This window comes from Sciurus carolinensis, chromosome 9, assembly GCF_902686445.1.
Source record: "Sciurus carolinensis chromosome 9, mSciCar1.2, whole genome shotgun sequence".
NCBI classification, from domain to species: domain Eukaryota; kingdom Metazoa; phylum Chordata; class Mammalia; order Rodentia; family Sciuridae; genus Sciurus; species Sciurus carolinensis.
In genome coordinates this window covers 141,296,922-141,324,749 of record NC_062221.1, presented here as the reverse complement: position 1 = coordinate 141,324,749, position 27,828 = coordinate 141,296,922, and the positions used below count along the sequence as shown (strand labels likewise).

The 27,828-nt window shown below is 46.7% G+C and overlaps 1 protein-coding gene across 14 annotated transcripts in view; it reads right to left on the bottom strand.

Moving 5' to 3' along the window:
* Positions 1-27,828, bottom strand: part of Dip2a (disco interacting protein 2 homolog A) — an 83,352-nt gene that overhangs the window by 45,904 nt on the left and 9,620 nt on the right. For 3 of the 14 annotated variants that reach the window (XM_047563659.1, XM_047563662.1, XM_047563671.1), the window contains exons 2-6: positions 19,863-19,934; positions 15,185-15,301; positions 10,715-10,834; positions 9,383-9,592; positions 6,079-6,210 (exon numbers count right to left, since the gene is read on the bottom strand). In XM_047563659.1, the coding sequence (XP_047419615.1) occupies positions 6,079-6,210; positions 9,383-9,592; positions 10,715-10,834; positions 15,185-15,301; positions 19,863-19,934 (651 nt within the window). Of the gene's footprint in view, positions 1-6,078; positions 6,211-9,382; positions 9,593-10,714; positions 10,835-11,493; positions 11,549-15,184; positions 15,302-19,862; positions 19,935-27,828 lie in introns of those variants that run through there. The other 11 variants (XM_047563661.1, XM_047563663.1, XM_047563665.1 and 8 more) reach the window with 8 other exon arrangements.

The window sequence follows — 27,828 nt, the reverse complement described above, 5'->3', positions numbered from 1 at the left end:
TATTGGTTCTTTGAGAAAAAAAAAAAAAAACACACCAACAAAGGCAAAACTCAAATTACTAAAATTTGCGATGAAAAAGGAAATATCGCAATGGACACTACTGAAATACAGATGATAATTAAATCTACTGAAAATCTATACTCCAATAAAACAGAAAATCTTGAAGACATCAATAAATCTCCAGAGACATATGACCAACCCAAGCTGAATCAGGAGGACACAGAAAATTTAAACAGCTCAATTTCAAGCAATGAAACTAAAGACGCTATAAAAGCCCACCAAGAAAGAAAACTCCAGGTCCAGACAGATTTAGTTTTACCAGACCTTCAAAGAAAAACTTAACACCAATCCTCTTCCAATTATTCCATGAAATAGAAAAGGAAGGAACACTTCCAAACTCATTCTATGAGGCTAGTATCACCCAATACCAAAACCAGACAAAGACACACCAAGGAAGGAAAACTTTAGACAATATCCTCGATGAACATAGATGCAAAAATTCTTAATAAAATACTGGCAAATCACATACAAAAACTTATTAAAAAGATAGTACACAAATGGTATGCCTCTACTTCATGTACAAACAGAAAAACAAGATGTATCCCATTAGTTTACAATACAAATAAATCAAAAAAAAGAGAGTGCTCCATGATCAAGTGGTTGGGGTTCAACCCAGGGAGGCAAGGTTGGTTCAACATAGGGAAATCAACAGACTAATTCATCACATCAACAGACTAAGATAAGAATCACATGATCATCACAACAGATGCAGAAAAAACATTTGACAAAATACAGCACCTCTTCGTGTTCAAAACACCAGTAAAACCAGGGATAGTAGGAACATACCTCAACATCGTAAAGGCTGTCTATGCTAAACCCAAGGCCAACGTCATTCTAAATGGTGACAAATTGAAAGCATTCTCTAAGTACTGGAACAAGTCAGGAATGCCCTAAGCACCACTTTTATTCAACATTGTCCTTGAAACTCTAACCAGAGCAATCTGACAGACAAAAGAAATTAAAGGGACACAAATAAGAAAAGAAGAACTCAAACTGTCCCTATTTGCTGAAGACATGATTCTGTATTTAGAAGATCTAAAAAAAACTCCACTGGAAAACTTCTAGAACTCATAAATGAATTCAGCAATGTAGCAGGATACAAAGTTGATACCCATAAATCAACTGCATTCCAAACACCAATGACAAATCAGCTGAAAAGACAAATCAGGAAAACTATTCCATTCACAATAGCCTCAAGGAAAATAAAATACTTGGGAATCAATCTAACAAAAAAGGTGAAAGACCTCTACAATGAAAACTACAGAACACTAAAGAAAGAACCTGAAGAAGACCTTAGGAGATGGAAAGATCTTCCATGTTCTTGGATAGGCTGAATTAATATTGTCAAAATGGCCATACTAGCAAAAGTGTTACGCAGACTTACTGCAATTCCTATTAAGGTTCCAAAGATGTTCTTCAGAGAAATATAAAAGGCAGTCATGAAATTCTTTTGGAAAAATAAGAGGCCCAGAATAATCAAAGCAATCCTCAGTGAGAAAAGTGAGCAGGAGGCACATCACTATACCAGACCTTAAATTATACTACAGAGCCACAGTAACAAAACCAGCATGGTATCGGCACCAAAGCAGGAATGAAGACCAATGTAAAAAGAATAGAAGACACAGAGACAAACCCACATAAATACCATTATCTCATACTACAAAGGCACCATAAACATACTGGAGAAAGGATAGCCTCTTCAACAAATGGTGCTGGGAAAACTGGAAATCCATATTCAACAAAATTAGATTAGCCAGGTGTGGTGGTGCAAGCCTGTAATCCCAACAGCTCGGAAGGCTGAGGCAGAAGGATCACAAGTTGCTCTTGAGGCAAGGAGATGACCCAGAGACCCTGCCTGGACTCCACTGCAGGGAAGTTTTGGCATTTACAGGTAAATGGATGAAACTGGAGACTATCATGCTAAATGAAATAAGTCAATCCCATAAAACCAAAGGCCAAATGTTCTCTGATAAAAGGATGCTAATATCCAATAAGGGGTAGGGAAGGGAGGAACAGAAGTTCATTGGATTAGACAAAGGGGAATGAAAGGAAGGGAGGGGGGATAGGAATAGGAAAGACAGTAGAATGAATCAGACATAACTTTCCTATGTTCATGTATGAATACACAACCAGTGTAACTCCACATCACATACAAACACAAGAATGGGAATTTATACTCCATGTATGTATAATATGTCAAAATACATTCTAATGTCATGTATACCTAAAAACAATTTCAAAAAAATAAAAAAAAATAAAATAAATTTTAAAAAACCATAAAATGCTAGATAAAATCCTCTGAAAGCAAAAAAAAAAAAAAAAAAAGATACAGAGTCTGATGGAATAAGGATATAAAAGGAGAAAAGAAAACAGAAAAAAGAAACACTGTTGCATTCTGGGGGATAGAAAATCAGCAAAAGTAGAGGAAAAAGTGCCCTCAAGGGACTCGCCATTTTCTGGATGAAAACATGCAAAAATAAATCCACATGCAAAGAAGCAAGACTGCAGCGTGCACGCTTCCCTGTATCTCCAGATGAGGGAGGTTCCCCTGCCCTGCAGAGGGGTCTGCCTGCACCCCCCCTGGCTGTTACGTTAAGGGCTGCCTGTTATCTTCTGTGAGCTGCTCATTCCTATTTCCTGCCCCTCCTCTCAGGCCACAGTCAGCAAACTTCCCAGACACGCTGGTCCTGAGAGCCTGTTACTGCTTTTCTCTGCACTGCACAGTGGATGCAGTCAGGGGCCCTGGGAAGGCAGAGTGGCTGGGACCAGGACACCCACTCACGGGCGGGGGGTCAGGCCAGGAGCCCAGTTCACTGCCCTGAGCCTATACAGTTTTCAGTATTTTCCTGGTGATTTTTAGAAAGTGATACTGTATTAGAAATATTAGACTTTTATTCATTACCTATATAACAAATATTTTCCATTAGATTATCAAGTATTCTTCTAGCTTTCTTTATAGCATTATTTTACCTTAAAAAAAAAAAAGAAAAGAAAAAATGCAACAGAATAAGTACTATTTTCAAGTGGAACACTCAACAAAACAGACTGTGTGCTGGGTTGTTCACAAGTTTTGAAAAATGCATCTAGAAATCTGCTGAGATCAACAAACATCTAAAAAACAATGGGGCAAAACTGAAGGCAGAGGAGAGACTAAGAAAGATCCAGAGCAGAACACTACGAGCCAAGAAGGGGACCGTCAGTGGTGGGCGTGGGGAGGAGGGCTGGAGCTCCAGGTGCCTGAACAAGCGAGAATGGCCCAAACACAGCAGTCTCAGGGCCAGCCTAGGAAATCTGAAGAAACAACACACACAGAAAGCAAGCCCCATGGCAAAAAAGACACCAAGGACACCTGTGGTAGAAAAGACCCGGCAGCTGCAGCTGGGTGGACCCGACAGGCTCGGTCTACCTGCCACCAGTCCCACCGCCCTGGGCACACCACGCAAAAAAGAATAACAGACCCCAGAAAATCCTGAGCGCGCGCGCGCGCACACACACACACACACACACACACACACACACAGAGTTAGAACAATCTGAATTCAACAAAGTGGCAAGCCATTACACACACAAAAATAATCAGTCGTATACCTATATACTAACAATGAATAATCGGAAAAGGAAATTACAAAAACAATGTCATTTACAACAGAATCAAAAAGAACTAAGGACAGAGGCAAAAGACTTCTACAATGAAAACAGAAAACATTGCTGAAAAAAATTAAAGACAACAAAAATAAATGCTCATGGGTAGTGTGTCAACATTTTTAAGTTACAAATCCAGTGTAATCCCTATAAAAATCCCAATGACTTTTTCTGCAGAAATAGAAAAACATGACCTAAAATTCACAGGAATTCTTAATAGTCAAAACCATCTTGAAAGAGAACAGAGCTGGGAGACTCTCATACTTCCTGATTCCAAAACTTACAAATCAAGAGTAACTGAAACCATGGTACTAGCATGAAGACAGACTACAGACCAATGGAACAGAACAGAAAAGCTCATGACTTCCGACAAAAGTGCCAAGACCACTCAGTGGGGAAGGGAGAGTCTTTTCAACAACACTGGGAACACTAGATATCTACCAGCAAAAGAAGGAAGGTACCATGTCCAAGAACTGAACAGTCACAGAACTGAGCACAAACCATGGCACTCTAAAACTCCTGAAAGGACAGCCCGGTCAAAGCCTGGCCACACTGGGATTGTCAGTCCTTTCTTAGCTCTGACTCCAAAGGTATTGGCAACAGAAGACAAAAAGGACAAATGAGACTTCATGAAAATTCAAATTTTGTATACCAGAAGACACCATCAATAATTCCCAGTGACGCAGGAGGCTATGGCAGAAGGATGGCAAGTTCCAGGCCAGCCTGGGCAACTTAGTGAGACCGTCTCAAAATAAAAAATAAAAAGGGCTGGGATGTGGCTCAGTGGTAAATCACCCCTGGGTTCAATCCCCAGTACTGAGAAAAGAAAAAGAAACTTACCAAAGACAGCTCAGAGAATGGAAGAAAATACTTGCAAATATTATATCTGATATGGAATTAATATCTAGAGAGTATGGTCAAAATAAAAAAGAAGCAAATAACCTGATTCAAAAAATGGAAAAAGAAAAACAACTTCAACAGACATTTCTCAAAAAAAAAAAAAAAGGTCTTCAAAGGTCCAAGAGCACATGAAGAGTGCTCAGCATCACCAACCTCAGGGAAACAGATCAAGCCAATGCATCTTCCTCCTACCAGGACGGCCACCACTAGAGCACGTGCTGGTGCCAAGGGAAGACCCAGGGCTCTGGTGCACCCCAGGGTCTACGTGGCAGACAGCAGGGCAGGTGCCCCAGCACTGAAGCAGGGCCACCACACACATTCAGGCCCCCACTTACAGACAGGGGCCCCAGAGAACCAAAAGCAGTTCATAGAGATCTCACAGCAGGAACAGGGTCGTACTCTGGGCACACAGCAAAATGGTGCCGAGCACCTCCACTAGAGGTGGACAGACAGCTGAGGTGCACCCTGGGCCCTGACACTGCTCACAGGGAGGGTGAGGGATGGCTGGCCCTGAATAATCCAGAGAGTGGCAAGAGCCAGAGGGTAGACAGTGAATATTCATTGCTCAACTTACATAAAACTCTGGAAAACATGAACTATCTATGGTGTCAGGAAGTAAATCAGCGGCTACCTGGGTGGTGGGGGTACAAAGGGCAGCAGCCACAGAAGGATGTGAGCATGCTGGACATACCCACAGCATTCAGACATTAAGACTTTTAAAACAGTACATATTGAAAGAGGGCGGTTCATTCTATGTTGACTTTATCTCTGTTAAGTTCTAAATTTTTTATACATGAGAGCAATATATCACACTAAAAACGTGTTCAACCACTGGACCCCATTTCATGTTGACTCAGTATTTTTCTTTTGCACTGCAAATAAAATGAAAACCTCAATGCAATGTGACCTTCTGTTAGGAACATCAAAATATCCAGGGAGGCTTGAGATCTGAGATCCTCTGTGTTTTTTCTGTGAGTTAAGTTGGTACTTTGGGAAAAAAACTTGACATGATTTTTGATAAAATTCACTGGAAATAGTTTCAAAATGAAAGGGTCTGTGTGAGGACATTCTGAGAGTGGCTCAGGAAACACCACACCCCTGCACCCGCTTCAGGGTGCTGAGGATGGAATCAGCACTCACTGAGGCCACTCTGTTCTGCCCTGCTGAATCCATACGAAGGTCCCAACAGCGGCCCGCTACCTACCCACTGTGAGTCCCACTCTCTCAGCATCCAATCTAAATTCTGAGGTTTTGCCCTCCTACTCTCCTCCCCAACCTGACCAATTTCACATATATTTACTATTATTTCTCCAAGTGATGCCAGTAAAGGGAAACCACATCGTTTTCCCTGTACCAGCAAGGAAAGAGAGATGGCTGACGGCTGCTCTGGGCTTGCTCAGGGGAGCACAGGGAAGCTGGCTCCACCCAGAGAGAAACCTGTGCTCTGGTCTCTGGAAAGGAGAGAAGTGTGCTCACCATCTGCTGTCTCCAGGATGCTCCCGCCATATCCCCGAGGAGCAGCTCTCACAGAAGCCACCTGGGGACGCTCATAGTGTGGACGGTCCACGAGGCCTGTGGTGACATCAGGAGGGGCAGAGTGCAGATCTGCTTTTGAAATGAAGATGAAGTGGCTATTAGTTCAGAGCAGCACACAGTGCTGTTCAACCTGCCATCAGAAGCTCCCCCAACCGAGCACACAATCCTATGAACACCCAGGTACACAAGCAGAAGTGGGGAGGCTCAAATCCCAAAGGGATCAAGACCCCAAAGTAAGACCACAGCACAGAGGCAGGCACACAGCAACTGGTCTGTGACCACCACAACCTAACCAGAGCCAGTTAGAATTCTCCCTCAAGGGAGCTGGACAAACCTAAGATCATGTGTCAAGAGAACATTTTGCAAAATCAGCCAGATGTCTGTAACCTATAACCCACCAAAAAGTATGCTGGAGCCAAAGACCCCACCATCGCAGGCATCGCAAGAATAAAACTGCAAAAATGTCTGTGATGAGCTGTGTGAGGTGGCATGTGCCTGGGACCCCGGCAACCTGAGAGGCCAAGACAGGAGGACAGAAAGCTCCAGACCAGCCCAGGAGACATGGCAAGACCCCATCTCAAAAATAAAATAATAAATGAAAAACAAAGCTACCATACTATGAGACCACAACCAGCTTCTAAAAGTAAGATGGGTTACTGTCACATTTAAAGACTACAGGAGATGGGGAACGCTTCAAGTATCCCTTCTGTTGCCTCACGCACACCTGCGTTCATTCTTACGGTGCAGCACTGCTACCTCCCCAAGCAGGAAAGATGCTACACCAGAAGGACTAACAGACACTTCCCACAGCACTGGGCAGCAGACACTTGTCCCCAAATCTAGGTTTGCCAACCAGGGCAGTGATGGCCTTGGACTGGTCTCTGGTCAGTGGCTGTGCTGGGGCCACTCTCCAGCCCGCCAGCTCACTAATGTTAACCTTCTGCCAGCTTCCACTTCCTTAGGAGGAAAGACTAGATGGGAGTTGTTCACAGGACAGAAGTGAGACAGCAGCAGACAAAAACCACTCTTCATGCAGCAGAACATGCCTCCTGGGAAGAACGACAGCTTCCGTGACAAAGGCTCACAGCCCTTCAAAGAGTGTGATGCAGAGAGGATGAGCATCTTAGAACATGTCTATCAGCAGGTTCTCTGAATTCAAAAAGAAATTTCCTTGCTGCAAAATCTAGCAAAAAAAAGTGATAGCCAAAAAAAAAAAAAAAAAATACACATGAAAAGCAAAGTATACATGGTAACTTATATACTCTAGGTAGTGTTTAAAACAGCCATATAAACTACTCAAAAATGAACTGCTATAACTAAAAGTACTGCTTTTAAATAAGGGTTTGTATTTATGTCAAAATATTTAATGTATTCGACTTCCTTAATCTGAATCCAGTGGGACACAGTGACGCATGCCTATAACCCTAGGGATTTAGAAGGTTAAAGCAGGAAGACCACAAGTTCAAGGCTAGCCTCAGCAATTTAGCGAGACCTGAAGCAACTTAGTAAAACCCTGTCTCAAAACTAAAAATTAATAACTAAAAAGGGCTGGGGATATAACAGTGGTTAAGCACCCCTGGGTTCAATCTCTAGTACCAAAGGGGGGGAAAAAAACTGAACCTAACATTTTTTTTAAATTACCTTTACCTAATATGTTCTGCATCAAAATTTTTTACTTAATATATTTTTCCTCTTTCCATATTTCTCTCCTTAGTTCAAACTAAAGAATATCTAATGTTAAAAATAAAATGCTTTCACAACAAGAGGAGGGAAGGCCGAGCGCAGGCTGAGCATCCCATCTCTGAATGCCTGGACCCGTGCATTCTGGGTCCCAGAGATTTTCTGGGTCCTGGAACATTTGCATACCCAACTGTTTAGACATTCCTAACTCTGAAGTCCAAAACCCAAATATTCCCACGTGGCACTCAAAGTCTCAGATTTCAGAGCATTTAAGATTTCTGATTTTCAGATTAGAGAAACCTAAACTTTGAGATTGTACTTTGAGATTTAGAAACTCAAGTCAAATATGTCCCCAAAAGGCCACAGAAACGACTGAGGCAGACTGTTCTGCAGGGGAGCACCTGCAGCCCCTGTATGTGGAAAGCGTGGCATGGGGGCCAGCTTCCACCTGACTTACATCACAGCAGCGTGGCCCTATTCAGCAGGTACACGCAGACCAAGAGGAAATAAAAGAACAACTCCAACAGGCCCCATGGAGGGGCAATGAGAACCCGCTCTCCCCTGGTGCAGCCACCGACCAAGCCTGCAGGTGAGAGCATCTCAACACGCAGCCCCAGAGCTGCCTAGGTGGCCCACGGTCCCCACTGCCAGCCCACCTGTCACGGGTGCACCAGAGGTGCTCCCACTTCGGTTTCAGGAGAAAAGCAAAGAAAATGAAGAGGATTAAGAAAACAGGTCAGCCGGGCTCCGCACTGAGCAGTCAAGTGATGTCAAGAAGTTATGACCACCTTTCTGCCTTTCTTCCTCTAGAAATGCGATCACCAGGAGTCTCAGCAACACCGCCTGCTGAGTGTCGGGGGCACGTGCCAGCCACATGCCACTAGGCGAGCTGCCATCTTTGTTCACAGAGCATTTCAAATGATGCAAGGTCGCACTTTTTCCTTCCTGAGTGTGATCTGAAGTGAGTGATTTGGAAGAGATCCGTGCATATCTATGGTTAGCTTTGACTGGCACCTCGATTTCAGGTTGAGGGACACCTGAAGGAAGAAAGGCCATCACAACTGCAGCCCAGGACCCCTGTCTCAGGACCTCAGCTGCTCACACAGGACAAGAGAAAGGTAGCCAGCACAAGTGGGCTGTGGCAACCACAGAAGGCAGGGGACAGGGAGCAGGGTGGGGTGGAGGACGCCCAGATACCATGAGAACGGGGCTGCCAGATCACAGAGCACAGAACTACTCTGGTGACAAAGGGCATCTTCCGGACAAGAAAGGGAAGGTCTCCATGGGGAAACACTGAGCCACCAGGCCTACTATTCAACAAGCTACAAGGCTGGTCTGGAAGATAAACTGGCCAAGAATTATCCCGCTCCTGTCAAGTGCGATCACTGAAAGCTCAACACTGGCATTCCAGGCAGACAGGCACTGAGCACATTTGCCGTGCGAGCCCGGCTGCCTGCAGGAGGCGCCACAGCCCCACTGCCCTGCACCTGCAAGGCTAGGGGAGCGCCTCCATCCTGGGGGCGCCCACCCTGCCCTGCTGCAGCCATGGCAGCTGATTACTGACCTATGTGGGCGTGGGCTGCGAGGCCTGAGAGCGCGGCGGTGGGTCTGCCTCCCGGGTGAGATGAGGTGGAGGATGCGGAAGATGAGGTGGACGAGCCCTGAATGACCCGGTCGAGCCAGGGCTCGAAGCCGGGGTGGCTCTGGAACGGAGTGGAGCTGAGTCGCCCGGGTGGCTGCACAGAGCCCTCATCTTCTGAGGCGGACGATGTGTCTGCGTGAGAACAACCACGACAGGCATGATGCAGGGTGGGGGGCGCCAGCACACCCAGGCCCCTCCCCAGGTCACGCAGGAGCCACACTCCTAGAGGCCCTGGCCTCCACCACCCACAGGATTGAAGTGGGCCTCTTTGCCTGACCCCATCACCACCACCCACCCACACAGCCACGCCCCTGGCAGGCGGACCCAGCCGGCACAGTCACAGCACTGGTGGCCTGGGGGCTGCGCCCTGAACACGGGTGTCCTTATAGGCATATCATGTGAAGTGGCTCCAGAAAGAGCTCGGACAGTGAGTTAACTGTGGACAGAGGTTCTGTCAGTTCAGCACAACCACACTCACGGGTTCACAGTTATCAAAAGAGTCTTTGGCAACGGCACAGTGTCCACGGCTCTGGCCACTGGAAATAAACTGACAGCCATTCCTAAGATGCTTTCCAACAATAAACGTTAAGCAAAGAAGAATCACAGTGAACCGCTGACTCGTCCTGTGACTCTGATTCCAGATGCATCAAACCAAACATGAGTGTCAGCACCTTGTTCCTATGAAACACAAGGGCAGCCATGGAAGCTTGTGAATGTGAAGCTACCAGACCCTCAGACTTCAGTCTGGGTTTAGTAGGAAGCCAGACAAACCCATCTACAACTTTTCAATTCTCATGGAAACAGCAAGAAAATGACAACACGTCACCCAGAACTCTCAAAACAGTCCTCTACTGTCCCACTGAGGTCCTGGTAACAATGTACCAAATAGTAGGTGACAAGATGAGAATGATCTTAAAGATCTTGATTCAGAAGCTTTTGCATTCCGCTCAATGCTCATTTAGGGTTCTTCTCTTTACCCCAAAACATTAACAGTACCTGAGTTAAAAAAAGAAAACTTTAAAATCCACACACAGTGTCGCAGAGCACAGCGTGCCCCATGTGAGAACTGTGCCGTGTGCTGCATAGACACTCAGGCGAGGGATGCACGCACACACACACTAAGCACTCTCACGCTCTAAGTCCCCCGAATCTGTGCTCCACAGCAGAGGGGCATCCCAGCTCATGGGATCAAACACCAAGCCCTCAGGCCCATGGGCCAGGCCTAGTACCATTCCCAACACTGCCTGGCAATACCTGGAGGGGTGTGGGCGTCCATGGAGGAGTGTGCCAGGACGGAACGTCTCTTTGAGGGCATCGGCATCTTCCTCTCCTTGTACTTGGCCAGGGCTGCTTGCACGGCTTCTTTGTGGATGTCTGCAGAGACAGCAGCAGCAGAAATGCTTTTACAAAACAAGATGGAGTTTCTGTCCTCATGGGTCGCAAAGGGGACAAGTCTCTGGCTTGTCTATACATCCTGCGCTTTATCTAAATAGGAACCACGGAAATATTTTCATAGTTATAAATTAAAACAACCAAGGAAAAATCCCCGAATTTGAAAATCTAGTAAAAGGGATGAGCCTTAACGAGACTGTGAGGTGCCACCAACAGCGAGACTCTCCGGCCTGCTCCTCTAGGAACACCCACTGCAAACACAGAGAACTGCTTAGAGAACTTCAAACTCTTGGCACCCTGGTGGTATGAGTGCTATCACACGGGTGTCTTCTAGATTGAAGGGACTCGCAAAGCAGAATCACGTGGCAGCCCACCTCCTGAGCACACACAAGTGCAGACCAGAGCACAGAGAAACGGGGACGGCAGTTTGCAAAGTTCTGTCCTGCCAGACAGGAACAGGCCTGTCAGTGCAAAGACTCGGGAGCTGAGGCAGGAGAGCCGCGAGCTCAAGGCCAGCCTGGCAACTAGCGAAACCCTGCCTCAAAATAAAAATGAAAGGGCTGGGGGTGCAGCTCAGAGGTAGAGCACCCCAGGTTCAATCCCCAGCACCACGAAACAAAACAGAAGAAAGAATGTCTTACCTTGTGCACAGAAAATGTCTACCAGCGCGACCGCCCTCAGCATGGTTGCCCTGGACTGTGGCCTTGAAACCTCGCCTCACTATAAGGTCACTGAGAAATAGTCGGCTCCAGGGCAGGGGAGGAGCCCAGAGCCTCACTCTAACGGACATGGGCCAGAACTCAGACCACGTGAGGCCAATCCCAAGAGTGTCCAGAACCCAGGACAGGCAGACAGTATCAGCAAGGCTGACACATCACAGAAGTGTACTCAGGAAAGATGAAGAAGGGAGAGGAAAAGAGGAAACAAAATTAACTGGCAGCCACAGGAGAATGCCAGTACCCAGCCCACTGTCTTGAAAGCTGGCAAATAAAGAGGAAGAATCTAGTATGTACCTTCCACTTCCCTGTACCAACCAGCAAATGAGGGGAAGTTCTTGTTAGAGACAAATTCTGGCCTCTGAATGAGGATCATCAGAACGCCTTTCACCATTCTGCAGCCCTGGGAAACAGAGCCAGGGAACACGTACAGCTCTGGCTTCTGCTTCATAATGAAAAGCAAGACGGACTCCACACACCACAGGATTGAGGAGCACAGGCCTGCGGCGTGCACAGAGCACAGTCCAGCCCCGCTCTCCCATGCCCAGGAGTTAAGGAAATACTAGGCGGCACACAGGAGCTACCAGACAGACACTACCAGGCTGCCAGGCTGAAGACTAGGGAAGATCAGAAACTTGTCAACCAGCTGCCACATGCACATCTCACCTGGGTCCTGGGTCCAAACAAACTTGTCTTAAAAAAGCTACATGAACCCAGTAGGAATATGTGATATTAAGGAATTACTGTTCATTATCTTTTGGAAATACAGACAGCAGTACCCCCTATCTGTGGTTTCACTTTCCACAGTCAACTGTGGTCTCAAAATATTAAGTTGAAAATCCCAGAAATAAACAACTCATGCTGCTCAACACAGCATGATGAAATCTCACCGCACTGTGTTCCAGCTTACCCAGGACATGAAACACCCCTTGTCCAGTGTATCCATGCTGTATATGCTACCCACCATAGGTTACTTAGTGGTTGCCTCAGTTAACACATGGACTGCTATGGTATTACAGTGCTGGGGTATAAGCAACTCTTATTTTATTTACTAATGGCCCCAAAGTACAAGGGTAATGATACTGGCAATTTCAATATGCTAAAGAGAAGCCATAAAGTGTTTCTTTTAAGTGAAAAGGTAGAAGTACTTAACAGGGAAAGAAGAAGAATCATGTCCTGGGGTTGTAAGATATATGATAAGAATCAACCTTCCAGTACCCAACACACTGTTTTGGAAAACTGGCAAATAAACTGAAAAAATCTGGCATGCATTGGAAAGAAAGAAAAGACCGTTAGCTATCATATCTCAAACTCGTTTAAAAGTCATGGCCATGGTGTATGGTAATGAACGGGCAGGTGTCAGCTGGGCGAGGTGAAGCACAGTTGTCATCCCAATCACTGGGAGGCTGAGGCGGGATCACAAGTCCAAGGCCAGCCTCAGCAACACAGCAAGGTCCTGAGCAACTTAATGAGATCCCGTCTCAAATAAAAAGGCTGGGGACAGGGCTCAGTGGTAAAGTGCCCAGGGTTCAATCCTCAGTACCAGAAAAAAAAAAAAAAAAAAAAAAAAAAGATAAAACAAACATTAAATGTGTGTAGGAAAACATGGTACAGGGCTAAGGATATAGCTCAGTTGATAGAGTGCTTGCCTCACATGTACAAGGTCCTGGGTTCAATCCCCAGCACCACAAAAAAAAAAAAAAAAAAAAGAGAGAGAGAGAAAAGAAAGAATAGAAAAACATGGTATCTACAGGGCTCAGCACACGCCCTACAGTTTCAGGCACCGACTGGGGATCCACAGCAAAGTGATAAGGAGAAAGACCTTAAAAGTGCAGGAAAATAAATGAACTTTGATCCACACCCTGCACTTATACTGAAGCTAACTAAATAATGGAACATAAACTGGGCACTGTGGCATATGACTGTAATCCCAGTCACTAGGAAAGGTGAGGCAGGAGATCAAAGTTCAAGGTCAATCTGGGCCCAAGACTCTGTCTCAAAATTAAACACAAAAGGGGCTAGAGAGTAGCTCAGGGGTAGAGTGCCCTTGGGTTCAATCCCTGGCTCTGCCAATCAATTGGACTTAAGATTAAAACCCAAAAGTATAAAACTTCTGAGAGGATATAAAATTAATATCCATAAATCAACTGCATTCCAAACACCAATGACAAATCAGCTGAAAAGACAAATCAGGAAAACTATTCCATTCACAATAGCCTCAAGGAAAATAAAATACTTGGGAATCAATCTAACAAAAAAGGTGAAAGACCTCTACAATGAAAACTACAGAACACTAAAGAAAGAACCTGAAGAAGACCTTAGGAGATGGAAAGATCTTCCATGTTCTTGGATAGGCTGAATTAATATTGTCAAAATGGCCATACTAGCAAAAGTGTTACACAGACTTACTGCAATTCCTATTAAGGTTCCAAAGATGTTCTTCAGAGAAATATAAAAGGCAGTCATGAAATTCTTTTGGAAAAATAAGAGGCCCAGAATAATCAAAGCAATCCTCAGTGAGAAAAGTGAGCAGGAGGCACATCACTATACCAGACCTTAAATTATACTACAGAGCCACAGTAACAAAACCAGCATGGTATCGGCACCAAAGCAGGAATGAAGACCAATGCAACGGAAGATACAGAAACAAATTCAGAGAAATACAGTTATACTAGACAAAGGTGCCAAAAACATACATTGGAAAAAAAGACAGCATCTTCGACAAATGGTGCTGGGAAAACTGGAAATTAGACCCCTATCTCCTAACCTGCACAAAAATCAACTCTAAGTGTATCAAGGATCTAGCATTAGCATTAGACTAGGAGAAATGTAGGCCCAACTCTCCATCATGTTGGCTTAGGAACCAAATTCATTAACAAGACTCCTAAAATGCAAGAAGTAAAATCAAGAATCAATAAATGGCATGGTATCAAACTAAAAAGCTTCTTCACACTAAAGGAAACAATCAAGAGTGTAAAGAGAGAGCCTAGAGAATGGGAAAAAATCTTTACCAACTGCACCTCAGATAGAGCATTAATCTCCAGGATATAGAAAGAACTCAAACTCAACACCAAAGCAAACAAATAACCCAATCAATAAATGGGCAAAGGAACTGAGCAGACATTTCACAGAAGAAACACCAATGGTCAACAAACATGAAAACATGTTCAACATTTCTAGCAATTAGAGAAATGCAAATTAAAACCACACCAAGATTTCACCTCACCTCAGTCAGAATGGCAACAATCAAGAATACAAGTAACAACAAACACTGGTGAGGATGTGGGAAAAAGGCACACTCATACGTTGCTGGTGGGACTGCAGATTGGTGCAGCCACTATGGCAAACAGAACAGAGATTCCTCAGAAAACTGGGAACAGAACCACCACTTGACTCAGCTGTCTCACTCCTCAGTTTATATCCAAAGGACTTAAAATCACCACATTACAGTGACACGCCACATCAATGTTTATGGCAGCTCAATTCACAAGAGCTAACTAAGCATGAAAGTGGAATACAACTTTGACAGACATGGTGGCAAAGAACACTAACCAAAAGCCTGGGTGGTCATAGTGTGGTGACCAGCCTGCCCAACAGCTTCCTGGTTGTGACCTACCTGACCGGAAGCGCTCATCCCTGGAGGCGAGGGGCCGAGACCTCTGTGGCTGGGGTGTAGCGGTGGTCACTGAGGGCCCAGAGACTCTATTCTCTGCTTGCAGACATTGATCTAGCCCTAAAACAAAATTTTTGGGAATACCTTGTATAAACAATCTGCTTTTCCAGTTATGAAAAAAATGCCACTTGAAACAGCAAGTATTTCTCACTCATGGCCACACACGCTGTGCCAGACCTGGTGAGGCACTTGACCAAGAAGAGCTGCTGACCTGGGATCAGGGTGTGCTACTGTGCTTACTAGGACATCCACGCTACCTCTCCCCACACCACCAGTCCCAGCCCCACCTCTCATTCTCCATCTGCAAGGGTGATGCTGACAACTCGCGGGCACCTGGACGGCACGGCACCAGCAGCTCAGGTCAGATGGGTGCAGTGCCAGTCTCTCAGGCAGCAGTTTACCTACAGAGTGCCCCTGCAACGCCCATCGTTGCACGCGACTCTCCTGAATGTGCAAGGGCCTGTGTCCCTTTTTCTCAGTACCGTCCACTATGTCAGCAAATCCTTGGTGAGAAACAGTCACCCACCATCAGGGGCTCAGCAGTCTTAGCTGCCATCAGAGAAGGTAGATCAGAGGAGGAAAAACAGCGGAGCAGTATTGCTGGGTGAGGTGCCCGGGCCGAGAGGCCCGCGCATGGCCCAGCCTGCCACCACGCAGTGCTTCCAGCCTGCTACTCCCAAAGTCAGGTTCTGCAGAAGGGTGGCCACAGGGCTGCCTGCTCTGCACAAGCCTCACCAGCCCTGACTGCAGCCTCCACGGGCAGTAAGTGGCAGAGCAGGGCACAGGTGCAGGGATTGCCCTCCATCTCTGTGCTACTTTGGAGTCCTGATCTGCTGACACTTGTGAATAGTGCACAGCGAGACCTTTAGTTGGGATTCAACAAAAACAATGTGTTCAACTTCAGGTCTATTTCAAAATGGCTCATTAACTGACCAGAAGCATCCCAACCCCCATGGCTCCTGACCACACTTTGACAAAGAGGCAGAGTCCCTCCCTGACTCAAACCTGTCAGCAGTCACTGTGACAAGCAGAGTGGCAGAAGTGATGTCATGTGACTTCCAAGACTGGTTGTGGAAAGCAACAGAGCCCTACCTGGCTCCCCAGGACTCCTGAAGTCCACACAGGGAGCCACATGCTGAGGAACCATGCAGGAGTCTGTGGGCCCAACAGCCTTGAGGGGAGGCTCCCAGGACACAGGCCAGAACCCAAGTTCTCACTCTGGCCATGCAGTTGGGGTGAGCTCTCTCTGAGCAGGCTGAGGCAGAGCAGAGCCTGCAGAGGGGCTGTTCAAACACCAGCTATGACCGGGGTGGCTGGCCATGTGGCATCGGAAAATAGGAAAATCAGCTCCAGGAATCAAGTCAAGCTCCTCAGAGCCTGAGCACATGCATGCATGCATGTATGTGTGCACATGCATACAGCAGCAGCATGGAGCAAGGCAGGGCCACGCTGGAGTGGACCAGAACGGGCCCTGGGACTACGAAGGGGCAGAGTGCAGACACAGTGCACACCCTGGTGCTTACATTCCCAAACACAGGCACCTCCAGCCTCCAAGACAGACTTGTTTACTCAATAAACATACAAACAAAACCCACTCTGAAACTAAAGGGTCAAAGAGAAGACATATTTTTAATTTTCACAGCCATCAAGAAGAATCTTTACAGCAGCTCTTGTGCCTCCACAGCAAGGTCTGAAAGTGCATTTCCCCACATCTTTGACAGCACCAGGTGTCGCAAGAAGTAGACATTTGCCCATCTGATGAGAGAGAGAAGGCTCCCTTCAATTTGCATGTCCATGTCCACTCACAAGATGGACAAGACATCGTGTTCATTGCCTGCATTTTCTCTGCTTTGAATCTCCATTCCCTTTATTTGGCTGATGCGTCCTGCAATAGAAAGGTGGACCCCCCTGGCCTGGCAGCCTGGCTGTCACCCCAGACCTCTCCTCTCTGCTCTCCAGGCCACCAGACTTGCCTACAAAGACTGCCCTACTCGAAGCTACTTGCACATGCTTCTGACTTTTCCAGCTCTCATAGTTAAGAATGTCCAGAGCTTTGATCCTTCTGAAATCCGCTCGCTCATGGTATTCTCCAGGGCAGGCCAGCTACTGAGTGACCTTCCCTGGTGCCCATGCACACACTGAAGGCCTCTCCTGCAACAAGGTCACTGTCCCCACTGAGGTCACTAGGAGGGTCCATATCTCCAAGACCAGGCCTTCTTCACTACTTTGTTTCAAAAATGTACTGGCTACTCTCAGAACTCTTCTCCTTCTACACGTTATTGCTTCCAATTCCAACTTTAAGAAGAGCACACATTGATTTGGAAACTGCCAGTTTTATAATACTAAGTTTTTCCACTAGGAATCTGTCACGTTTCTTACTATGTTAGGGTCTTGGTTATTTCTTCCAAATAGATCTTATGATTTTTAAAAAAATTTTTTTAGTTGTAAATGGACGCAATACCTTTATTTTATTTATTTTTTTATGCGGTACTGAGGATGGAACCTAGTGCCTCAAATGTGCTAGGTAAGCACTCTACCACTGAATTACAACCTCAGTCCTAGATTTTGTTTTTATAAGTTTTTTTTAAAAATACTTTTGTTTTAGTTGTAGGTGGACACGATACTTTTTTTATGTGGTGCTGAGGATCAAACCCAGGGCCTCACACATGCTAGGCAAGCACTCTACCACTGAGTCACAACCCCAGTCCAGTCCTAGATTTTATGATTTTCTAACATAAGTTCTATGTCTTTTTTGTAAATCTATTAATAAGCATTTGACAATTTATTTTGTTGGGAATGAGATCATTTTCATACTTCAAAAGAGAAATACTGTTAAAGAAAAGCCATTGATTCTTGCATGTTTCCCTTCTTTGTATCTATGAAACCAAAAACTCTAATAATAAGTAGTCACCTGGGTTTCCAAGTTATAAAATAAGCACCTAAGAACAAAGGGACAGCAGCCTTCTGCTCCATCGTTGTGGCCACCAAAGCAGCACAGAGGGAGTTGGCTCTGTGGGCTTGCCTTCACCCTCCAGGATGGGAGTGGCCAGTCACGCATCACTCAGTTTGTATCTGCTCAGTTTTGGCAAATGGGCTTTAAGATGTTTTAAGTTTCCTTCAATTCCAATTTGACTTGGTTTGGGGTTTTTTGTATGAATAAATATCAGCATGTAAAAAGTCTTCTCAGTGCTCTTTTTGTTGATTCATTATAAAATATACTTTTCCAAATAGGCAGGACACAGCATGCCTGCAGCCTAAGCAACGCCACACAGGTCGGGGAACCACACATCCTGCTTCCTGGAGGACAGGGCTGGTTGGTGCCTGGGAAGCCTCACCTCTCCTTCCTTTACCAGTTAGCAAGCGTCCCTCAGTAGCTCAGCCTGGCCTGTTTTCCAGACTTAGGCTGGCGATGTTCCTCCGCAGGGGCTTCTCTCACCAAGTCGCCCTGTGGGTCTTCCCTGTTTCCACAGGCTGAGTCAGGATGGTGGAGGGCAGTGTCCTGGAGGGCACAGAGCTCCTCTGGGAAACTCGCACTGGAGGGAGCTACGAGCCCCGCAATCCCACCACAGTCCAGCTAGATCCTTACAGCGTGGTCACAGGGTGGTTTGTGCTTCCTCTGGTTCCTCAGGTGCTCTTGGGGTTTGCTCCTGTGAAACACCCACTCAGGTCTTTGCCCAACCTCACTGAGTAGGAGGTTGTCTCTCAGGTGCTTTAGCTTGCAGTTGGACAGTGTCCCAGGGCTCAGTCCCACTGGACAGTGCATTTCCCCATGCAGCTTTGCACCAACCCTTGCAGTCATCTGCCATGACCATCTCTCACTCTGCAGTCTTCACCATCTCTCAATGGTGACACTGCTGACTTGAACACAGTCCAATTGAACCACCTTCTCCCTTCTAGTTGCTGCTGTGGGACACTTGGTGACTTGAGAAGCCCATCCATCAATGACTTTCCTCTAAGGTCTTCCAAAGGCTGCACAGTGACTGAATCTCGCACTGGGGCCTCACATGCCTGCAACTGACCTGTGTGTCCAGTGTCATGTTTCACACAAGGGCAGGGAGTTGGGCAGGCACCCAGCTGGGATGCCATTTCTCCCACAGGCCTGACCCACAGCGTGAGCACCAGCACCTGGAAAGTCCTTGCCTGCAAGCCCCCGTCTCAGTGACAGCAACTGTACAACAGTTGTCCACATCTGGCAGGCAAATCCTCCTCTGCCATCCTTTTTGGAGTATATTTTAGAACACTTGACCTACACATGGATATGAATTTTAGAATTAGCCACAAAAAAGAAAACTCTTGAAATCACAACTGTGCCATATCTATAAGTCAATGTAGCAAGGAAAGATGGCTTTATGGCATCTGCCCAGCCCAAGTGAGGAACTGTGCCTGGTCATCCCCAACCGTGGAAATAGCAAGTCCTACCTGGAAGGAGATCTGACCAAGCCAGGGCTGCCAATCACATTCTGAGCCTCTGAATCTCATTATCTAATGTCAGACACATTATCTTTCCAGTCCTTTATAAAATATGAAGCACATTCCAATGTTTATGATCTATATCCAATTTTGAAGACAAGCTTAGTGAAGCAGCATAATGCCATGAAACCCCTGTAGGTGGGGACCTTACCTTGGATGAGTGGAACATAGCGTGCCAGGAGCTTGGCCCTTTTCTTCTCATACCCTTTTTGAGTGATGTCACCTAAAACATCAAGAGAAAAGAGAATTACATTCCTTCTAAACCTTAAAAAAAATTACTAAAAATTAACATATAATTGAAAAACTGGATACAACACTAGCATATTCCAAGTGGGTGGGTGGCTTGGTCCACAGGTGGATCACTCAGTCACAGAACCAACACTCCTGGCATGCACAGTCATATGGACAGGCCTCATGTGAGCTGCTGAGGGAAGGGTACCAAACTCAAAGGCTGCATACCAGTTACTCCATGCACACAGCCCTGGAAGGCCAAACCACAGGACTGGGGCAGACAGCAGTCAATGCTCAGAGGGAGGAAAGACTTCATCAGAGGGGACAGGACATCTGGGTGGTGGAATCGTCTTATGGCCTGACTGTGGTAGTAGTTACACAACTGTGTGCATTTGTCAAAAACTCAGAACCATAGGCCAGGAAGGACAAATTTTATTAAGTAAACAATATTTGACTTTTTAAAAATCATGAGCAGCATCTCTTGGGAGCTGGTCAAAAATGCCGACTCAGGCCATACCCCAAACAGACAGCATCCCCTACGGCATTCACCAAGCTCCTCATATGATTTCCGTGCATGTTCAAGTTTCAGAAGAATCAGAGAAAGGGGCCCACAGGACACAAGCCCCCCTAGGCCAACAAGTGTGCCTGGGTAAGGACCTAGGAAAAAGGATTGCTGCTCCAACAAATCATCACACTGAACACCTGAGAGCACCTTGAGCCACCAGGAGTGAAGGAGGAAACGGGACTTCAAGGAAACCCAGGGTTCTTGTTTGTCTGTCTGTGATGCCAGGGATCAAACCCAGGGCCTCATACTTGTGAGGCGCATGCTCCATGCTGAGTTACGCCCCAGCCCATAGGAATATTCTTGATCTAAGCTGCTCTTTGGTTCCTACACAAAACTAGAAGTGCTGACAGTGGTTCTTCAATGTTTGTCTGAAGACTTTCTTTAGAACAGAAACAATTTTACTACCGGCTTTCAGTACAACTATGTACCACCTCCACTACTACTGTCTTCAGATTTTTAGTGTTTTTTAAGCATTTCTCCACCCCTTCCCAGAACAAACAAGCAGTGAGGCTAGTCAGAAGACAGGGGCTGCTGCCATTTACTGAGTGCCTACCCAAGTATTTCCTTTAGATGAATTTTTGAATTTACCTTGACGATAGGCTTTAAGTACATGAACATGCTGTCCTACAGAAGAGGAGGCTGAGGCTAGGGAAAGCCAGGCCTGTGGCACAGGCGAGCAGCTGCTCAGGTTCAGACTAGTGAGGACAGCAGCCCACACCAGACCTCCACAGAGCTCTCCTCTTTCCACCTTCCCTTGACCCATATGTACCAAAAATGTTTGAGGCTCTTGGTTAATGCCACATGGATTCTGTTGGCTAAATACCATGAAAAAGGATAACCGAAAGATGCACACAATGGTACTTGAAAATCTCCACGATCATCATGTTCAAGAAATTAAAAATCAAAAACACATAAATCCTAGAACTGAAAAATATTGTATCTCAAACTGAAGAATAAGACTACCACCCCCAAACCGAAAACATTACTGAGACAAACTGAGGAAGACCTAAGGAAATGCACAGATAGGACACTTTCATGAATCTGAAAACTCAAAAGTGCAAAGATGTGATTTCTCTACAAAGGATCATCAGTCAGTAATCCCAACCAAAGGTCTTATGGGTTTTATACATGAAAACTGACAAGCTATTCTGAAGGTTAGGTACCTCAAGTTTGAAAGACAAAATAAAAGGACAGACTTCCTCATCTACTTATGAGATGGACTGATAAGCTACCGCTGACATGGTAGCTGAGGAGATGGGGAGGTGGGGGCAGAGCCTGTCCTCAGCAGAGGGGAGACCACAGCTCCTTAAACCCTGGTCCTGGACAGGCAAAGGGACAGAAATGAAGACTTTTCTCACTCCATTCACAGAATTCAGCTCCAGGTGGGTTACACCCAGATGACAGAACAACAGGACTCTAAAGCAGCACACAGGAAATGCTCTCCCTGCCCTGAGGCAGGGAAGTTCTTAAATAGGAGGCCCACAGCACCAGCCTCACAAAAGGCAAAGACAGTAATTCAGGAAGCAGAACAATAAAAGAGATGCTTCCTCCTCCTACTGTGCAGGCCAGGTGACTGGGGTCACTCCCCTATTGTTACCTTAACACTTTACCACTCACTTACCACTCACTCCAGAGCTTATCACAAAAGAAATCTATTCTCTCACAGTTCTAGAGATCAGAAGTCCAAATTAGATCCCCATAGTGCAAATTGGGGGCTAGCAGACCTATGTTTATTCAATGCTCCAGGACAGAACCACCCTGGGCCACTCTGCCCCAGAAGGGGCTGCTGGGCTTGCCAGTCCACCTACCTGCACACTCACAGGACCTTCTGCCTCCTTCTATGCACACTGACAATACAAAGGATCTATCAGGAAATCCTGCCTGGTTCAAGAAAGATCCTTCATCACAATCTATAAAAATCCCTTCTAGAAATAAGTTAGCATTGATTCCACTTTCCAGGGATGAGGACCTGCTACCTTTGGGGCCATCATTGCAAACACTGCAATGGGCAACCAAAAACCAAATCTCTCTTTCTCTCTCTCTCTCTCTCTCCCTCACACACACACACACACACACACACACACACACACACACACACACACAGAGAGAGAGAGAGAGAGAGAGAGAGAGAGAACATTCTGACACTGGAAGAACTCACAGCACCCACTGAGACATTTTCCCAACCTGTTAGCTGCACAGCTTCCTTCCAGTGAACTTCCTTCCAGTGAGCTGCCCAGTGAGCACCCTGCCCTGTGTGCCTGGTGGCACCTTCCAAGGGGTGTCTGTCCGCAGGCCAGGGCTCCCCACAAACCTCAACCCCGGGGCTGACTACCTGGGTCCAATGAGGCCCTGCACCCCTGCATCTATCTATCTGCTGGCCAGAGATGCTCAAGCACGGGCCTGCCATTCTGACTCCCAGAGTCAAGGCTGCTGTCAGTTTATTTTCAGATTTTAACATCTCTTCAACTGTTCAATGAGATTTGGAGGATAGTCACCTTTACCTGATGGCTGGTCACAGAAATTGAAGCCAGAATTAAAGACAGGCAGTTAGTGTAGAATAGGTGATTGGGTTCAATTGAGAAAATGGAGGCCAATTTGAGTCCGCAAAGTTGGAAACCACCCCTTGGAGACTGGAATTTACAGGACTCCAGAGTCCTTCGATACTACCCCTCACAAAAAGGTTATTAATGAAGCAACTCCTGAAGAGACAGAGAGCTACCAGTCAACACCCCCTGGGCTGCCGCTCTCTTCCTGCCTAGCACTCCACCTTGGCCCTTCCAGCTCACCTGCTCACCCCCTGGCCATTCCACTGACATCTCCCAGTCACTATGCAGGATCAGGAGAAATAAACAAGATAGGGGAGAAGAATGCAAGAGAACAAAGGAAACTAATCTATAAAAGGGGTAGGGCGTTCTCACTTCTTGGGATACCAGAATACCAGCTATGGTCCCCTTCTCCCTCAGGGAGAAGTCTGTGTTACTACCTTTAAATAAAACCTGCTTTCAAAGCTTGCCTCGGCATGCTTCTTCTCTAATGTTCAAACTTCAACATTTGAGGAAGCAGAACTTGTCACCAATAACCAGTGGTATCATATTGACCAGGAAGCTCAAGCTCCACAAATGCCTCCTTCTTCTCCCAAAGCCCTCTCCTGCCTCACTGCACAGGAACAAGGCTCCATCCTGCTCCAAGTGGGTGTGGCTTCCTGAGGGGTCCTGAGCCCTCCTAGCATGATTTCAGTTCTCCCCACTGGGCAGCAATTCCACTTCAATCTCTGCTTGCATTCTGATGACTTCCACGTTCTCCCTCTAGCCAGCTTCCAAGACACCTCTGCATCTCAGAGATGTGGCACATCCTCCTGGTGCTATCTATCTGGAGGCAGCAGACCCACGTCCCAATCACTCACTCAGAAACTCCAGGCACACAAACCCTGCTGGCTCCACTTCTGAACACCAGTCCACCCCCCTGGCTCAGCATTGTCCAGTTGCAACATGTTCTTTAAACCAAATCTTCTGTCCCTGTTCCAGATCCTTCAATCTACCTTCCAGATGCTACCAAAATAATCTTTGTAAATCAAGGACAGAAGCAGAATCAGAGGTTATAAAATAAGAAGAGAGGACAGGCAGCTAGCACAGATAGATAACCACGTAAGATCAGGAAGATGGGGGCTGGTTCGAAAAGAAATAAAATGCTAATACCTTCAGGACACTTCCCCTTCCTCCTCATCTGTTGCCAAAGATTACCTGCCTGCAGGAAACTGTTCCTCCCAACAAGGAGTTGTTCATGCTCTTCCTGGGCGGCTCCCTTCCTGCCTTTCTGGGCAGAAGTGGAGAGGTTCAGCCACTTAGGCAAGAAAAGAGGAAGAGGGGGCATGAGAAGAAAGGATAAAAGGGGCAGCTCAGGCACCAGCTCTGGACCCTCTCCTCTACAAAGAAGTCCTTCCCGGGCTGGGGAGATAGCTCAGTTGGTAAAGTGCTTGCCTTACAAGCACAGGCCCTGGGTTCGATCCCCAGCACCGCAAAAAAACAAAAACAAAAACAAAGAAGTCCTTCCCTCCCTCTCTCCCTCTCTCTCCTAGCTTTTAAAAAGAACTTTTTGTTCTTGCCTGATGTTTCTCAGGTGTTCAATTTTTGACAAGGGGGGTACTGGATCAGATCCTGATCTTCAACACCAGTTTCTCACACAGGTATCATTTCTGGTCTCAGTTACACAGAATTACTATCATTATTATTATTTTTGAACCAGGGTCTCACTAAGTTGCCCAGGTTTTACTGAACTTGCAATCCTCCTGCCTCTGCCTCTCAAAAAGCTAGGATTACAGGCTGTGTGACCACCCCCAGCAACACAGGAATATTTTAATCACTGCTTAATACCTTAATAAAAAAAGGGACTGCTGGCTCCATCATATAAGGAAGACCTGTTTAGAATAGCTGCCCTGGTGATTCTTTATGGACACAGCCGACTGGCCGCCTGTTTGCAACACCGATGAATTCTGGAAGTGAGCGCTGTATCCCCCCAGCCAGTGGCAAGAGCTGGGGCAGAAACTAGCAGGTGAGGGACTCCATAGCAGCACTTTCCACTCAGTGCCTTCCAGCAGAGCCCACACTGTCGTGCTGTCCAACATGGCAGCCACTAACCACGGTGGGCATTTACATTTTAATTAGTTACGAGTAAATTAAACTGAACAAAGGGTTCTCCAACACCGCTGGCCATATTTCAAGTGTTCCACAGCCACACGTGGCTAGTGGCCATCATTCATACAACAGAGAGCATTCTGTCACTGCCCAATGTTCCACACAGCATCCCAGAGCTAAAAGGGGCCAGTCCTTCCTCCTGTCTCATTCACACAGTCACCACACCCAGTCGGCATCAGATACCCAGGAGACACCTGAGTGTGCTCAGAGGCTGGTCCAGGCTCCAGAGAGGCCAGTCCAAATTCCTTATAGAGTATGCACCCAGGCTGCCCCAAGTTGGCTGCTTCCTTCCCACCTGCAGCAGTCACCTGACCTGGGACAGTCGGGAATCACCCTGCTTCCTCCAGCCTAGTCCTCCCTGCCCAGCCTTCCTCTTGTGATAGATGCAAAAACCAGGCCTGGATATAAATAAACTATAAGAAACTTCTGTGAAAAGCTAGTGCCTGGGGAAAGGGTGTTCCCCCTCGCTTCTGTCAGCCCTTCTTCAGGAAACCTAATCAACCACTGGCTCCCACCTTTTGGATTGTCAGTAACTCCCTCTAGGAATCTAACTACTCCCCTTTGAACTGTAAACAACCTTGTTGATTGAGATTTAATGAAGGCCTGCAGAAAAGTCAGTTCTTCCCCTTATTTCTCTCTGCTTCTGTAAACATGCTTCCACTAGAAACCCCACGCTGGACCTATTGGGTAGACTAGAAATTTATGGCAACAGACAGCCTATAAACGTTATGAGAAACTGGGGATGGGGGCCCAAAATTTGGAGTCTGATTTTCTCTGGGTCCACAGGGGTAAAATAAAGTTTGAGTTCTCACATTCCCACAACACTCCCAGTGGACCCTGCCCACAAAGTGAGGGTCACTCTGGGTGACAGGCCCTGCATGCAGTTCATGAAATTGGAGGGACCCTCTTGCACTCTGGTCTGCTGCACAGGATGACACACAGAGTGCTCTGGGCCACTCAGGTGGCACAGCAAAGAACCAAGGCCTGCGTGTTACCGATGAGGGACCTCTCCTCAGCTTGCTGATAACAGCCTGCTCACGCAGCCTCTCCTCTGGGCACACGCTTCCTGGTATGTCTTCCTCTTCTCCTGAGGATGCCAGTCCTACTGGATCAGGCCCCCCAACCCATTTAACCTGTATCACCTCCTACACGCCCCATCATAGGCAGACTCATGGGATTAAGGCTTTGACAGACGAACAAGGGTGTTCTTTGAGTTTCAGGCTCTCTCAAGGCATGAAGAGTTAACATGGCCTGAAGAAGAAAGAGGCCTTCTATTTCTTCCTTAGAGCCAATTAATACAAGCCCAAGAGCACTGCTCCCCAACCTCTGAGTTCAAGAACCAGAACACCCTAAGAAGAGAGGTCATTCGTACCCCATGTGAAAAGAAAGGGTCGCCCTGCAGATGTCTTTCTAAGCAATTATCTCTTGATAAACAATAGAGGTAACAATTGTTTTTAACTGTTGTGTATTTATTGACTTAACAGTTGTCTTTGCCAAGCAGGATGTAATTTCCCAGTCTTTTTAATAGACAAGTTCGACACTGGAAATGTTAGCCAGTTCCAGGGTATACACCTTAAACCACAGGTTCATGGCTCAGACCCAGAGGCACGCTCCACGACAGACAGTGGAGGCTGGCGATGTGTGGGACGGGGAGCACCGCCAGTCCCCTGCTTTTCTCTTCACCTCATGCTGCTCACAACAATCATCTTTAAAAATCAAAAAAATTAAAAACGAAAGATAAACAGGCAGAACAAAGATCTCCCACTAGCCTAATCCTTCTTTATTTCCACCCCTTCTTTGGTTATGCCCTGGTAGAGTAACAAAACACTCCAAGTGAACTCACCTTTCCATTAAGTAAATATGCATACACCACACCAGATAGATACATGTTTTCAAAAATGAACTTATAGCTCCTTAGTTCCATCTCTGTTTGGACACTTGGCCTGACAGTGACTGGAAGGTCACAGCAGCAGTCCATGCTGGTTGCTCAGTGAGGGGGGACCTGGGTTCAGGAGTCCAAGCTCCTGTCTCCAGGAGGCACTGCACCAGGCCAGGTTCTTCCCTCCCCAGACCCATGACTCTTCTCAAGCCTTTAAGTCAAGGATGCATGTCCACCTCACTTCATAGAACTGAGATCAAAACAGACAGGAACTTGATGGACACAGGGCTGCCCTGGAGCACCACCCTGACCCATGGACGCCCAGAGAGGACTCAGGGCTTTCTCAAAGAAGGGTGCCCTGGAGACAGCATGTTCCCTCCTCCCAGCCCACGCACCTGGCCTGAAAGTGCTGGCCGTTCAAGACCATTCTCCTTAAGGTCCTCAGGCCTGCAAGTGAAGACAGACACCTGCTCCCACTCCTCCTGCCTCCTTACTCTCTGAACAGCACTTGTGTGTGGTCTAGGCACACCATCATCTCTCCCCTCAGAACATCATGTGGGGAGCAGAGGCTCCTGTCCAGGGAGCTGCGCTGATCACTGAGCACACACCTGTAGCCAACCAAGAACATGACGCACCACCTGGAGTGCGGCCATGTGCCTCACACTGCACGGGGCCACAGCTCCACGGGGCCACAGCAGCACAGTCCATGGGGGCCACGGGGCCACAACTCCACGGGGCCACAGCAGCACAG